At 32.6% G+C, this 12,403-nt stretch overlaps 1 protein-coding gene and 1 non-coding gene across 3 annotated transcripts; one reads left to right on the forward strand and one right to left on the reverse strand.

The window, feature by feature from the left end:
- The first annotated feature begins 1,769 nt into the window (after positions 1–1,769).
- On the forward strand, positions 1,770–6,082 carry LOC106350955 (probable trehalose-phosphate phosphatase H). 2 transcript variants are annotated; one of them, XM_048734905.1, is made up of 12 exons: positions 1,770–3,397; positions 3,483–3,685; positions 3,784–3,924; positions 4,030–4,101; positions 4,190–4,282; positions 4,387–4,443; positions 4,542–4,643; positions 4,735–4,812; positions 4,906–4,975; positions 5,067–5,137; positions 5,228–5,320; positions 5,445–6,082. In XM_048734905.1, the coding sequence occupies exons 1-12, from the start codon at positions 3,394–3,396 to the stop codon at positions 5,499–5,501; spliced, it is 1,041 nt and encodes a 346-aa protein (XP_048590862.1). In that variant the 5' UTR covers positions 1,770–3,393; the 3' UTR covers positions 5,502–6,082. The 2 variants fall into 2 exon arrangements, with proteins under 2 accessions (XP_048590862.1, XP_022544241.2); XM_022688520.2 differs by having other exon boundaries at positions 4,390–4,443.
- Positions 6,083–12,198: 6,116 nt separating this feature from the next.
- On the reverse strand, positions 12,199–12,272 carry TRNAV-CAC. The gene has a single exon. It is a non-coding gene; the product is annotated as a tRNA-Val (tRNA).
- Positions 12,273–12,403: the final 131 nt, after the last annotated feature.

Below are 12,403 nucleotides of genomic sequence, written 5' to 3' on the forward strand. Positions count from 1 at the left end.
GAAAAAAGGAGAATGCAATTTAAATAAAAAAAAAAAAACAAGAGGTCTTTCGTGTTATTTTTTTGTGTTAAATTATATTCTATTATGTTATATTTTGAATTTTAGAAAATGACTATAAGTGATAAAAATCTCACATTGAAAATTTTGTGATCAATGATTTAATTTTTTTTTTGTTGAAGGAAGATACAATATATCCTTTCGGAAAAACAGGTTTACTGATGACTTGGCAGGATTCTGTCGAGGTTTGCCGAGAAGTTTGAAGAAGTGGTTGCGCTAGCAGTTTAGTCAAAGCCATTGACTTAATGGACAAATATTTTTTGTTTTTTTCTTCTCTATTTCTTTTTGAATTTTGACCAGTAAGAAATGGTAACATTTCTGAAATTAGGATTTTATACAGGGTTACAATTATACTATGCTTTTCCATAAAGTACCCAGTCCTCGAATTTACTCGTTTGGTGGTTTACAATAAGAGCTTGTCGCATCCAAAAATGTCATGTGATATATGGTCAAAGAATATAAAATGTCCCATGCGTACGACTTATATGCTTGGTTTTCTTGAAGTGCTAACTTATTGTAAAAGGGATCCATTATATTTGAGAAAGATTGCATCGTTAAAATTTATTTATTACATATCGTTCGTTAGTTTTCCTTAGATTGTTCTAGTTCGTTATCTCATCAGAACCCTTTCGGGTATATATGAATTTATGATATTTCCACAAAATTTGTATCAAACTTTGGTGAACCGTAACTAGCGTAATTAGCCTAATCAGATTGCTCAAGTTAACCATCTGAGACGAAGAGGGATTAACGTAACTGGCACAATTATTTGCAAATGATACTATTATGCCTCGTAGATACACCTGTTTGGTAGAGACTCTCGATTTTACACGTGAGGTGTCGGTTAGGACTTTGCTTTCAGTTTTGACTAAATGCCATGCAATTAGACGCATATATTACTATACCTTCATGCAAATTAACACCCACATAAAAAAAGTTTTACATATTTTTTTTTCATTCAGAAAGATATATATATAATTAGTATTTATGTTTTACATAGCATGAAATGAATATATAGAGAGATATATCTACTTCTTGGTTATCGAATTTGTTACAATGATTACGTTTGTCCAAGAAAGAAGTATTTTTCGACGAGGAAATCATTCCATTTATTTAAGTTTGTTCAAGTTAATTAATGTCAGTAAGTATTGTGAAGTAAAGAAAACTATGGTTAAAAAAACGAAAAAAAAAACTATGGTTATCCCTCAAACTTTAGAAGTAGTTCAAGGGGCGTATAAATGTTGTTATGTCAGCTTTAAATTAGAATTTAAGGTGCTACTTAGGGAGGGTGATGGTGATTTATGTTCTCAGGACCAGCCACAAGTAGCTAATATCAAAATGTGATATCAACTACTTTTATAAATAGACATTTGATTTTTTTTTTTATCAAAAATATGAAATGTGATAATTTATAGGTCCAATCAAATGTAAATCGAATTATCTGACATAGTGGTTGCGAGGATAATTTTTCACTATTTTAGTCCCCAACTCACCTCATTGAACATAGAACTTTGATAATTTAATACATGCTATATAATTGCCAAATAGTTTGGTTTCTTATAGCATCAAGTTAATATGTTTTAGAAAAATCTCTATGTGACAAGAAAGATTACATATACGTTCTTCATAGTACATTTGATTAGTATAAAATTGATTTGGTTCTGATTATTGGTAAAAACAAATTAGGAGCACCAACCAAGAGGCCAGAAGAAACAAGCATATGGGTGGTGTTCCTGTTAATGAGAGGGGACCACGTGGCGGTTGCTGGGAACGCTGCAACGCTAAAATTAACTTAACGATCGGTGAGAGCGGAAAAGCCGCTTCGAAAAAGGCCCCACTAACCATATAGTAGGACTCATTTAAAATGGGTTCCAGCGTTCACACACTTTTTTTTTCCCGTCAAGTTTTTTTTTTTTATTAAAAAGAAACGGGCCAAGCCCAATAACCTTACAAAATAGCAAGCCCACAGCCCGATTAGCTAAACAAACACCAAAGTAAAATAAACGGGCCTTAAGCCCAACAGCCCAAACCCGACACTGCCCAACTCCAGCGACACATGTCGGCTTAACTTCTTCTTTTCTCTTTCCGGCGGTTCCGCCGACCGGTTCAGAACCGTCGAACTTGTCTCGGGGGGCTTCATCGGACTAACCGAAAGCTCATCCCCAACATCAGACGCCATCTCACGACCATTGAAACCCCGACTCGATACCTCAACTCTCCTTCTCTTGTCGTCGTAACCGATGGTGGAGAGCGTCATCTTCGACCGAGAGCTCATCCTTTTTCCGAGCATACACCTTGACGACAAGATCCATCACACCGTTTCCACCATAACCCACCTAGTACTCAAACCCAACAGACAACGGGTCCTAACCCGACCGCGTAGAGCAAAAGTGAGCCTCTACCCTCCGGAACCAAAACCGACAGCGTAGAGCTGTGTGAGCCTCTACCCTTCGGAGCCAAAACCGGCGAAGAAGGAGCAGAGATTACCTCCTCTTCCCGGGAACTTGAACCGGCGTCGGCAAAGCTGAAGGAGCCTCCACCTCCCGGAGAAAAGCCGGCGTCGACGGATCTGTGGTAGCCTCCATCTCCCGGAACCACCACTCGAACATGCAAGCCGATCTTCTCACGCCATGGCCTCCACGCGAGCGCGTCGTCCCTCCAAACGAGGAACCACCTTCGGATGATGGCTCTAATCCAGAGCTCCGACAAGGCACTCAGGGATAGGCGACGGAGAAGAAGCAAAAAAAACATTTTGACGGAAAAGAGGAAGGATCCGGCGGCGGCACGGACGCTCACGCGCCGGCCTTACGCCGGATCCGAGCTCAGATCTCCTTTCTCTCTCCTTTCTCTCTCCTTTCTCTCTCTAGTATCTCTCACGTGCTCCAGCGTTCACACACTACAATATCTGTTTTTTTTTAGTCAAGTTACAATGTTTTTTTCAATCGAAAAAAGTTAACCCCAGATCTATTAAATACACAGATCTAACTCTCGGGTAGAAGGTATAATTCACAGATGAATCTTTTTTTGGGTATTCAAATAGACCGTAAGCGTAGACTCATTCTACGTGGTCACATATAGAACTAATAATTTCGCACTAGAGAAAAGTCGATCATGACCTAGATCAACATGACAACTTCTCTTTTAGTGATTAGTTAAGTTACAATGTTGTCCAAAACATAAAGTTTCTTGTTTTTTTTTCCTACAATAATTTGCAACTATAAATTCAGACCACACCAGATTGTGTCTCTCTCAAGCCCACACACACATTCTCACCCTGTTTTCTTACAACTCAAATCTCCTTTTCTATCTCTTTCAGCTTATATTTGCAAACAAAAAATGGGTATATTTTTGAGTTTGTTAGTTTAATACATAAACACATGCTGATATATTTTACCTGTCCTCATCTGTTTCTCTGTTATTTTCAGTAAGATTCATCGAAGAAAACACAAAACCGGTGAAAAATGAAACAGGAGACAAATCAAAAACGGATGCAACAACGGTGAAGACGAAAGTTCTTCAAGATCTTATCATCAACAATGGAGGAGGATTAATAAATTCATGGGTTGATTCCATGAGAGCTTGTTCTCCTACTCACCTCAAATCTTTGATGAAACAAAGCTCTTGGCTGGTAAGTATATCATTATGATCAGGCTATGGCTATAACGTCTACTTATCTATGTTATATTTATTCTCTTATAATAAACGAGGTTTGTATGATTTTCGCAGACAGAACATCCATCAGCTTTAGATATGTTCGAAGAGATTCTTCATGTTTCCGAAGGAAAACAAATCGTTATGTTCTTGGATTATGATGGCACTTTATCTCCCATTGTTGATGATCCAGACCGAGCTTTCATGTCTAAGAAGGTTCATTTCTAAAACCTATATATATATATATATATATATATAATAAAAATAAATCTACTAGTTACAAAAATTGTTTTGACATTCTAATTTTGCTTTTATGTATAGATGAGAAGGACAGTGAGAAAACTAGCAAACTGTTTTCCAACTGCCATAATTAGTGGAAGATGCAGAGAAAAGGTAAAATAATAAAAATATAAAATTAGCATAATTTAATTAGTAGTGATCAATTACTGACGCTAATTATAGTAATTCTGACAATTTTCAGGTTTATAATTTTGTGAAACTGACTGAGTTGTACTATGCTGGAAGTCATGGAATGGACATCAAAGGACCAGAGCAAGGGTCCAAGTATAAGGATGTAAGTTTTTTTGTATACGTACATTAATATGATTAATAACTTTTCTAAACAAGGATCATTGATAAAAAAATTTCATTTCATTCTCATTCGTTATTATAAAACAGCAGGATAAATCTCTTCTTTGCCAACCAGCTACAGAGTTCCTCCCCATGATCGACGAGGTCACATTCTCCCTCAAGATTTCTCGTATATCTGAACAATAAGAAGAAAAAAAAACTACTTCATTGTTACTTACACTATTTAATATGCCTTTGTCCAGGTCTATCAAAAATTAGTGGAGAAAACAAATTTAACTCCCGGAGCCAACATAGAGAACAATAAATTTTGTGTCTCTGTTCATTTCCGACGCGTCGATGAGAAAGTACGATAATGTTCTTTCTTTTAATAAATTCCTTATTAGTGTAATAAGAAATAAAATTAAATAATCAATTTATTTATTTATATATTGACAGAACTGGAGTGATTTGGCTAATCAAGTTCGATCAGTCATGAAGGACTACCCTGAGCTCCGACTTACTCAAGGAAGAAAAGTAAGATACTATTAATAAAGTGGTTTCTATTTTTAAGGTGACAAGAGTTTTTTTTCTTAATTAGCGAGTTTGTGTGTTTGGTATGTCGTTCAGGTTTTGGAAATTCGTCCTATCATTAAATGGGATAAAGGCAAAGCACTCGAGTTTTTATTAGAGTCCCTTGGTAACTTCTTCATCGACTAATTAGTAATGAGTAACATGATTAATGTTGAGATCAATAGCAGTATTAATTAAAATAGTGTTGCCTTTTGTAGGATACGCCAATTGTACCGACGTTTTCCCCCTTTATATCGGCGATGATCGCACAGACGAAGATGCATTTAAGGTATATATAATCTCGTAATTACTGAAAGACTTAAAATTAAATAGTTATTGTTCAATGATCTAAGTAAATTTCATTTAACGGATGTTATAGATACTGAGAGAAAGAAGACAAGGTCTTGGCATTCTTGTATCCAAAATCCCAAAGGAGACTAACGCATTCTATTCTCTGCAAGAGCCTGATGAGGTGAACATGTTTATCATTTTTCATTTTAAATGATTAAGTTCGTATCAAAAGTTCCTTAAATTATCCTGTATATTGTGTATACATGATAGGCTGAGTAATGTATTTTTTTCTTAATTATTTTCAGGTTATGGATTTCTTGCAGCGTTTAGTGGAATGGAAACAATTGAGATCTGGAGCATGATGATAGAGCTATAAGCCTATAAGTACATAAGTTCTTTTTAATGACATGTTAATCAAGTTTTTTTTCCTTCTATGTATTGTACTCAACGCATCTTTGTAAAGAGAGATCCATTATCAAAGAAAACAGTTAATGGAATCGATCATATATGGTTCTATTCAATTATTTCTACGCGTGTCGTATATTATAAATACTTGACATGTATCTAGATGTTATCTCGAAATGAAATGAAATGAAATGTCATGATATAAGTATTATTTCACTTATATTTCGAATTAAAATATCTCAGTCAACATTTCGGTATTTTTAATGTTTTGGATATAAGGTAGTTCAAATCAAAGTGAAAACATATCTAGAAGAAAAATTACAAAATTAAAACTTGATTTATCGAGTCGAATGTATCTATCTCTATATCTGCCTATATGAATCTCAGATCAGAACAAACTAAAATATAAAACGTATAACTCAAAATTGATTATTAAAAATAAATGGAATATTTGTTTGATTATTAACAACATTCAACCCCAAACTGATTAACAACCTTCAACTCCAAACTGAAACATATCATGATACGTTTTTTTTTTTTTAAATGTTAAATTTATTCAAATCAAAAAAGGCTTTTGTACAACTAGTGCATCTTTAGTTTATTATGAGAGATAGTTTTTTGAAACATTCATAAATCACAGCAGCCTAGTCTCTATCTCTAGTAGAAAACCAGACCACCATTGTTTTGTTGAAAGTTGTTCCTCCTCGTCCATGTAGAGAACTGATTCGGTTCCGTACTTGCTTGTCGATGAACTTGATAAGAAAACTTGGGGAACGATTGACCGTGCCGTGCCTTCTCCCGTTTCGCTCAAGCCAAATGGTATGCACAGAGAGTTGGAATACATATCGAAGAAGAAACTTGGAATCTCCTGAGATAGTATTTGTAGATAACAAATACGTTTTAGTTTGGGGTTGAATGTTGTTAATAATCAAACAAATATTCCATTTATTTTTAATAATTAATTTTGAGTTATATGTTTTATACTTTAGTTTGTTCTGATCTGAGATTCATATAGGCAGATATAGAAATAGATACATTTGACTCGATAAATCTAGTTTTATTTTTGTAATTTTTCTTCTTCTTTTATCCAGTTCAAATAGGATCGTTTCGGTTTTGATGGATTGAACATCAATTTTAGTTTTAATTTCTTTTGGCAGTCTTTGTTTCTATTATAACTGAAACACGGGTTTTCTCAAACAAGTGAATCTCTAGATAAGCTAAGTTCATCGCATGGAATCTATTTGCAACGAAGAAGGGATCCTTTTATTTTATTTTCGAAACCATAAGAAAGAAATGGAATATTCTACGACGCAAAACTTGGGTGGGAAGATGGCGTCAGAGAGACTCGACCTATGATCGGATATCTTTTCTGCTAACCTTAATTAGTTAAAGACTTACTTAGATTGTTAATTGTTTAATTAAAGATAAAATAGTTCCTAATTATACGTAACCAATTACATATCTTTGTATGGAATCTTTTTTTTTTCTTGTAACACTATGGAATCTTATGTGACATAATTTGTCTTAGTCTTAGGAATCCCAAGAAAACAGCTCACCAATAAGAGAATCTCTCTGACAGAGTGACAGTACAACTTTTTATGCTTTAGAGTCAACGTTCAACAATTTTTTTTTTGTTACCGAAAGAAAACATATATATATATATATATATATACATAATATCCTAATTATCGAGTGTAACTGGTAAGTAAAAGAGCAACCTAGAGTAATTGTTATAAAGAGAACTAGATATTAATCCGCACATCCGAGCGGATATATTTATATTTTTAAATTAATATTTATAATATAAAATATGTTATAAAGATATATATCTAATATCAATTTTATGTATAATTTTTATTTTGAAATTTTATATTTGTTGAAATTTGTTTGATGATATTGTACAAATCATATATTAATGAAGTATTTTTGTTAATTTCTTTAAAACACAAAATCAATATTAATAGTTTAATTTTAAACATTAGTTTAGATGAATTAATAAAAAATTTATTAGCTTCTTTGTTTAGAAATTTTTATTCTCAAAATGTTTTTATGTGAATAAATTAAATCATTTTTGTTATATTTTAAAGTATTATTTTATTCAATATATTATATTTCAGTTTAATGTTTTTACTTTTACTAAAAATATCAACATAAAATGTTACAACAAATAAAATATTATTTATTTTGTTTTATTTAAACATTTAATTTGATAATTTAAAAAGAATTGGACTATACTATTTAATTTCAAAATTAGTTACTGGAATATATAAAATATGGTCTATATTAAATATGATAAACATGCAAATGATAGTTACCTACTGACAATATATTTATCTTTTCCTAGAAATGTTATTGTTTAGATGTATATTGTTTTTGTTAGAAGAATATCATATATGAGTAGTTTTAGGATGTTTTTTTAAATTTTTAATGAATGGTCTTAGATAGATTTATATACGGTAGATAAAAAATATGAGTCTATTTTAATAGAGTAGATGAGAGTAAAAATATTAGAGTAAATAATATAATAAAAAAAAACAATAAAACCGGCGCAATATATATTTATTCTCCACAAATCAAGAGAGAATAAACAAACTATTTTACTTATTTCAAACAGTGACTAGCTAAAGAGTAGTTTCACCTGATTGGCATATAAAAGTGAAACTGAGAGTAAAAACGATTTTCTCGCCAAAAGATTATCGCTAAAAAGACGTTACAGTCATATTCATCGTTTCCTGTATAGGATAATCTAGTAACTTTGCCGTAATAAATACTCTCATTGTGAAAAATAAATATATTAGCAAATTAATATCAAGCCTACAATATAAATTAAAATCACATCAAGTATTCTGGAAAATATATTTGATTGAAACATGCTCGTTTTTTTCTTTGTTCGTTTCATCAATTAGATAACTATGTAATATGAAATACATAAGTTATAGAATTCAACTATATACACATTAGTTCTTACAATATATATATATATTACTAAAAAAGCAAATTTATACTATTTATTTCCTGACTTATTGTTAGTAAATTTCTGATTTTTTCCCAAAGTTTAGAATCTAGACTAACTAGTATTAATATTTAATTGTTGTCACAATCCCATGTGGGTCAGTTCAATATTTTGACTCATAGAGAAGAAAAATAAGACATTTCAATTTTTTCCTCATAACTGATGTAAACACAAAACAAAAATAGGTAGTTATATATAATATGCTCAAAGGACCAACTTGATGGACTTCTTATATCGTAGGCGTGGACCTAACTAAGTGTTTATGTAGCTATGACTCCTATGAGCTAGCGACAACGAAGAAAATATTTTGTTAATGATTAGAAAGTATAACTAGATAACTCATTACGATAATTAGGATTTGATTAGGGTTTTTGGTCTCACGTTATTGGCTGTCTACTTGTGAACAACCCATTAGTGTTACTTCACCTATTTCTCCCGACATGCCACAAGAAGATCATTGTGGGATTTGGTGGCTTATACATTTATAGCTTTAACTATCAACTAATAATGCATGCTCCAAAATTATCATTGCAGTAATTATAATGATAATTCATATGAAGTGGTATATATTTTTAACAACGCTGAGTTCTTAGGGATGTCCTGATCTTATGCTACAGAAAATAACGGAAATGTAGGTTGCAGGACACATAAACTAAACCTGCAAAGACCTAGTTGGCTTATCATTAAATGGAATACGTACACATCTTGATCATTTGGAATTAATAAATTAATATATTAAATTTGTTTGGAAACGCAATTGATATTTTGGAAATTCCCACACTGAAATTGATTAGTATTTTGTTTTGCTTCTGTTAAACTATTAATTTTATTCATCAAACATAGATTATATACGATTTTTTTGCTGCCTAAAATATGAAAAAGGTAAAAAAGAAATGCAAAAATGTGGGACAATCTTTGAGACGTTTACATATCATATACCCTATATGATCCACTACGACTAAATCAGACCAAACATAATGCAATTTTTTATATTTTGGCTTGGCATTTGTTCCCATTGGGTTAGTATTTCCAACTAGGGAGAAAGACTCGCTCCAAAAAGAAAAGAAAAGAAAAGAAAAACATATACAGCATTATTAACCAGTGCATGAGTTTAAACCGTATCATAAAACTTGTTGGAAAGGAAAAAAGTTACGAGTGACGAGTTGGAATCCACCAGAAAAAGTGAGAGGGATTCTCTATAATTTCACTTTTCTAACTTTAATTTCTCAAATGTCCTCCTTTCTATAAGAAAAAAAAAATTCTATCACGGCCACCAATTATTGGCCGACTAAAATTTATAGATCCTAGAAGCGCAATAATAGTAGCACTCGACCAATCATTGTTTGCCGTAAGTTTTCAAGTTCGTAGGCCTTTTCTTATACATATAGGTCAATTTTAAGAGATTCATTCCTTCAAGAAAGTATGAAAATATCTTTCTCAAAAAAGAGAAAGTATGAAAATATTAAAACAAAAGTATTACCAATATATAATGCATGTCTTCTCTGAAATTTTGGTTTGCGTTTTTTCTTCTCTGAAAATACCTTTCAGTACATAACATTTACAAAAGGGAGCACAGTCTGCAGAAAAACGCAGCTTGCTCGGACCACAGCCAGGTCCAATACCAAAAAACTTTCTAAAAATCAACAAACAATAGCAACAACGCTAAAGCCATTATCTATCGAACAACAAAAGCCAAGAAGGAAGGTAAGTCGTTGTTGCAACAAAAGGCAAGATTCATTCCTTCGAGAAAGTATGAAAATATTTTTAAAAAGTATTACCAATAATGCATGTCTTCTCTGAAATTTGGCTGGGCATTAAGTGACCAGCGCCGGTCCAAACATCTCTATAAAAGTTACTGGCCCTAAGCCAAAACAGAAAATATATAGAAAAAGTTACAAAAAAAAATGTAATGGAACTTTTTCGTTGCACATATGTGTGCCCTAAACCTAATCTCCCGCTTCTGTTGCTTGTGCCACGGAAGTGAATGCAAATGTATACAAGTGGACGCGCTACGCTTAAGAAAAGGGTAACCTTTTATTTTTGAACTGAGGAAAAGTGTAACCTTTTTAAAATCAATTCGCGTATGCTTTTTAAAAGAATCTTGAAGTGTTTAATCTTGCAGGTAATGTGTTATAACTTATAAGGAAAGTTTTGCTTAATTTGTAACTAGATTTTAAATAATTATATTCTGTAGTTTTTTAAATATGAATATATATAGTATGCTAACATGGGAATTTAAACACAAACGAAAATGTTTAAGCTTGAAAACATTCAAACATATATCATTTCATCTCATCGGTTTGAGAGCTTAATATTAAAGTTTTTTAAATCCTTCAGCAAAAAAAAAAAGAATGCTTGAAACTTAAATGTACTGTCAATATTATGTGAACATTATGCTGAATTTATAAGAAAACTATAAGCAATTAATTGAAGCAAGAAATATTAGATAAACGAATCCCTTCAATTCATTAATTTAAGACCGCCAAGACTTGCGTACCAGCTATATAGTAGCTCATGTGAAGTCTCCACAGTTTTAAAAAAACAAATAATATATAGTGAAATTGCATCCCATATACACAACTTTTCCCATAATTAACTCAATACCCTAAACCCCACACTATGGTATCTTTGTTCATAGACACATAACTTATCACATCATGTGCATTTACTTAATTTCTAACTTCTTTGTGGTTTTTTAGCTAATTGACTCTATAAGTCAAATAAAAATGCCCAGGAACAGCACATGACTAAGATTCCCTTTTTTCGCGGAGCATCTTAAGGTGTTTGTATGAACGACTCTCTAACACGTGTTCTCAGAATGATGTGTTCACCATTTAAGCATGCCAATCTATTGTATACTTTTATATATGGGTATGGGAAGTTCCAAACTCTTTGGTGGCGTGTGGAAGCATGTGACTCAGATGCCCTCACTATAGGGAGCAATACTTGCGTGTCGATCTTTTACTTGAACAATCCTCTTTGACACCTTCTTAATGATAGGCCGAAATTTTGTTCCTGTGTTAAAATTATTTGTTAACAAAGTCTAAACGATTTTAGTGGATGATGGGTTTTAAACAAAAATAAACCAAATAAGAGATTACATCTAAAGAAAGTACAAGAACAATATAAACAAACAGAAAATACGAGATTGTTAACAGAACCATGAGCAACGAGACCATGTGGAAATGTAGGCGAAAAGGTTTGTATTGGTCTTATAGAAATTTCCGGTATTTTAATGGTAGAACGCAGGAGAAGACTCTTTGTATGTTTTTATTAGACTTTGGTACCTAGGATGAACGAACTATGGAGCTTCGAACAATTGTTGGTTTATAACGTTTACAGAGAATTCAAATATCGATAACTAAATCTTGTGTACAGTACAACAACCTTACATTAAGATGATAACGCATTTTATTGGTGAGTGAGACTACGCATAAACTTTTTTCAAATTATAGTAGCTTGATGATGTCATGAAGACTTAAGCTATAAACCATCGTCTAGTAAATGGATCCTTCCACGGTGGGTATCTACCGAACCCAGTGGACATGGTCAAAAACCAGGCTATGGGATGGATAATGGAACCAACAGCAAACCAGCAACTAAATGATATAGGGATTTTTCCTTTAGAAAAAACTTGAAAATGTCTGAGCCCGGGTTCGAACCGGGGACCTCTAGTGTGTGAGACTAGCGTGATAACCGACTACACCACCCAGACTATGACGCTAATTGTTTGACATTAACGATATATAATTCTAGTATAGACTACGTGCGTCTTTGTAGATCATATATAATTCTAGTAAGCATCCTATAACATAACTGACCAAAACCGAAAAAATAACATTAGTA

Source organism: Brassica napus, chromosome A6, assembly GCF_020379485.1.
Source record: "Brassica napus cultivar Da-Ae chromosome A6, Da-Ae, whole genome shotgun sequence".
Taxonomy (NCBI): Eukaryota; Viridiplantae; Streptophyta; class Magnoliopsida; order Brassicales; family Brassicaceae; genus Brassica; species Brassica napus.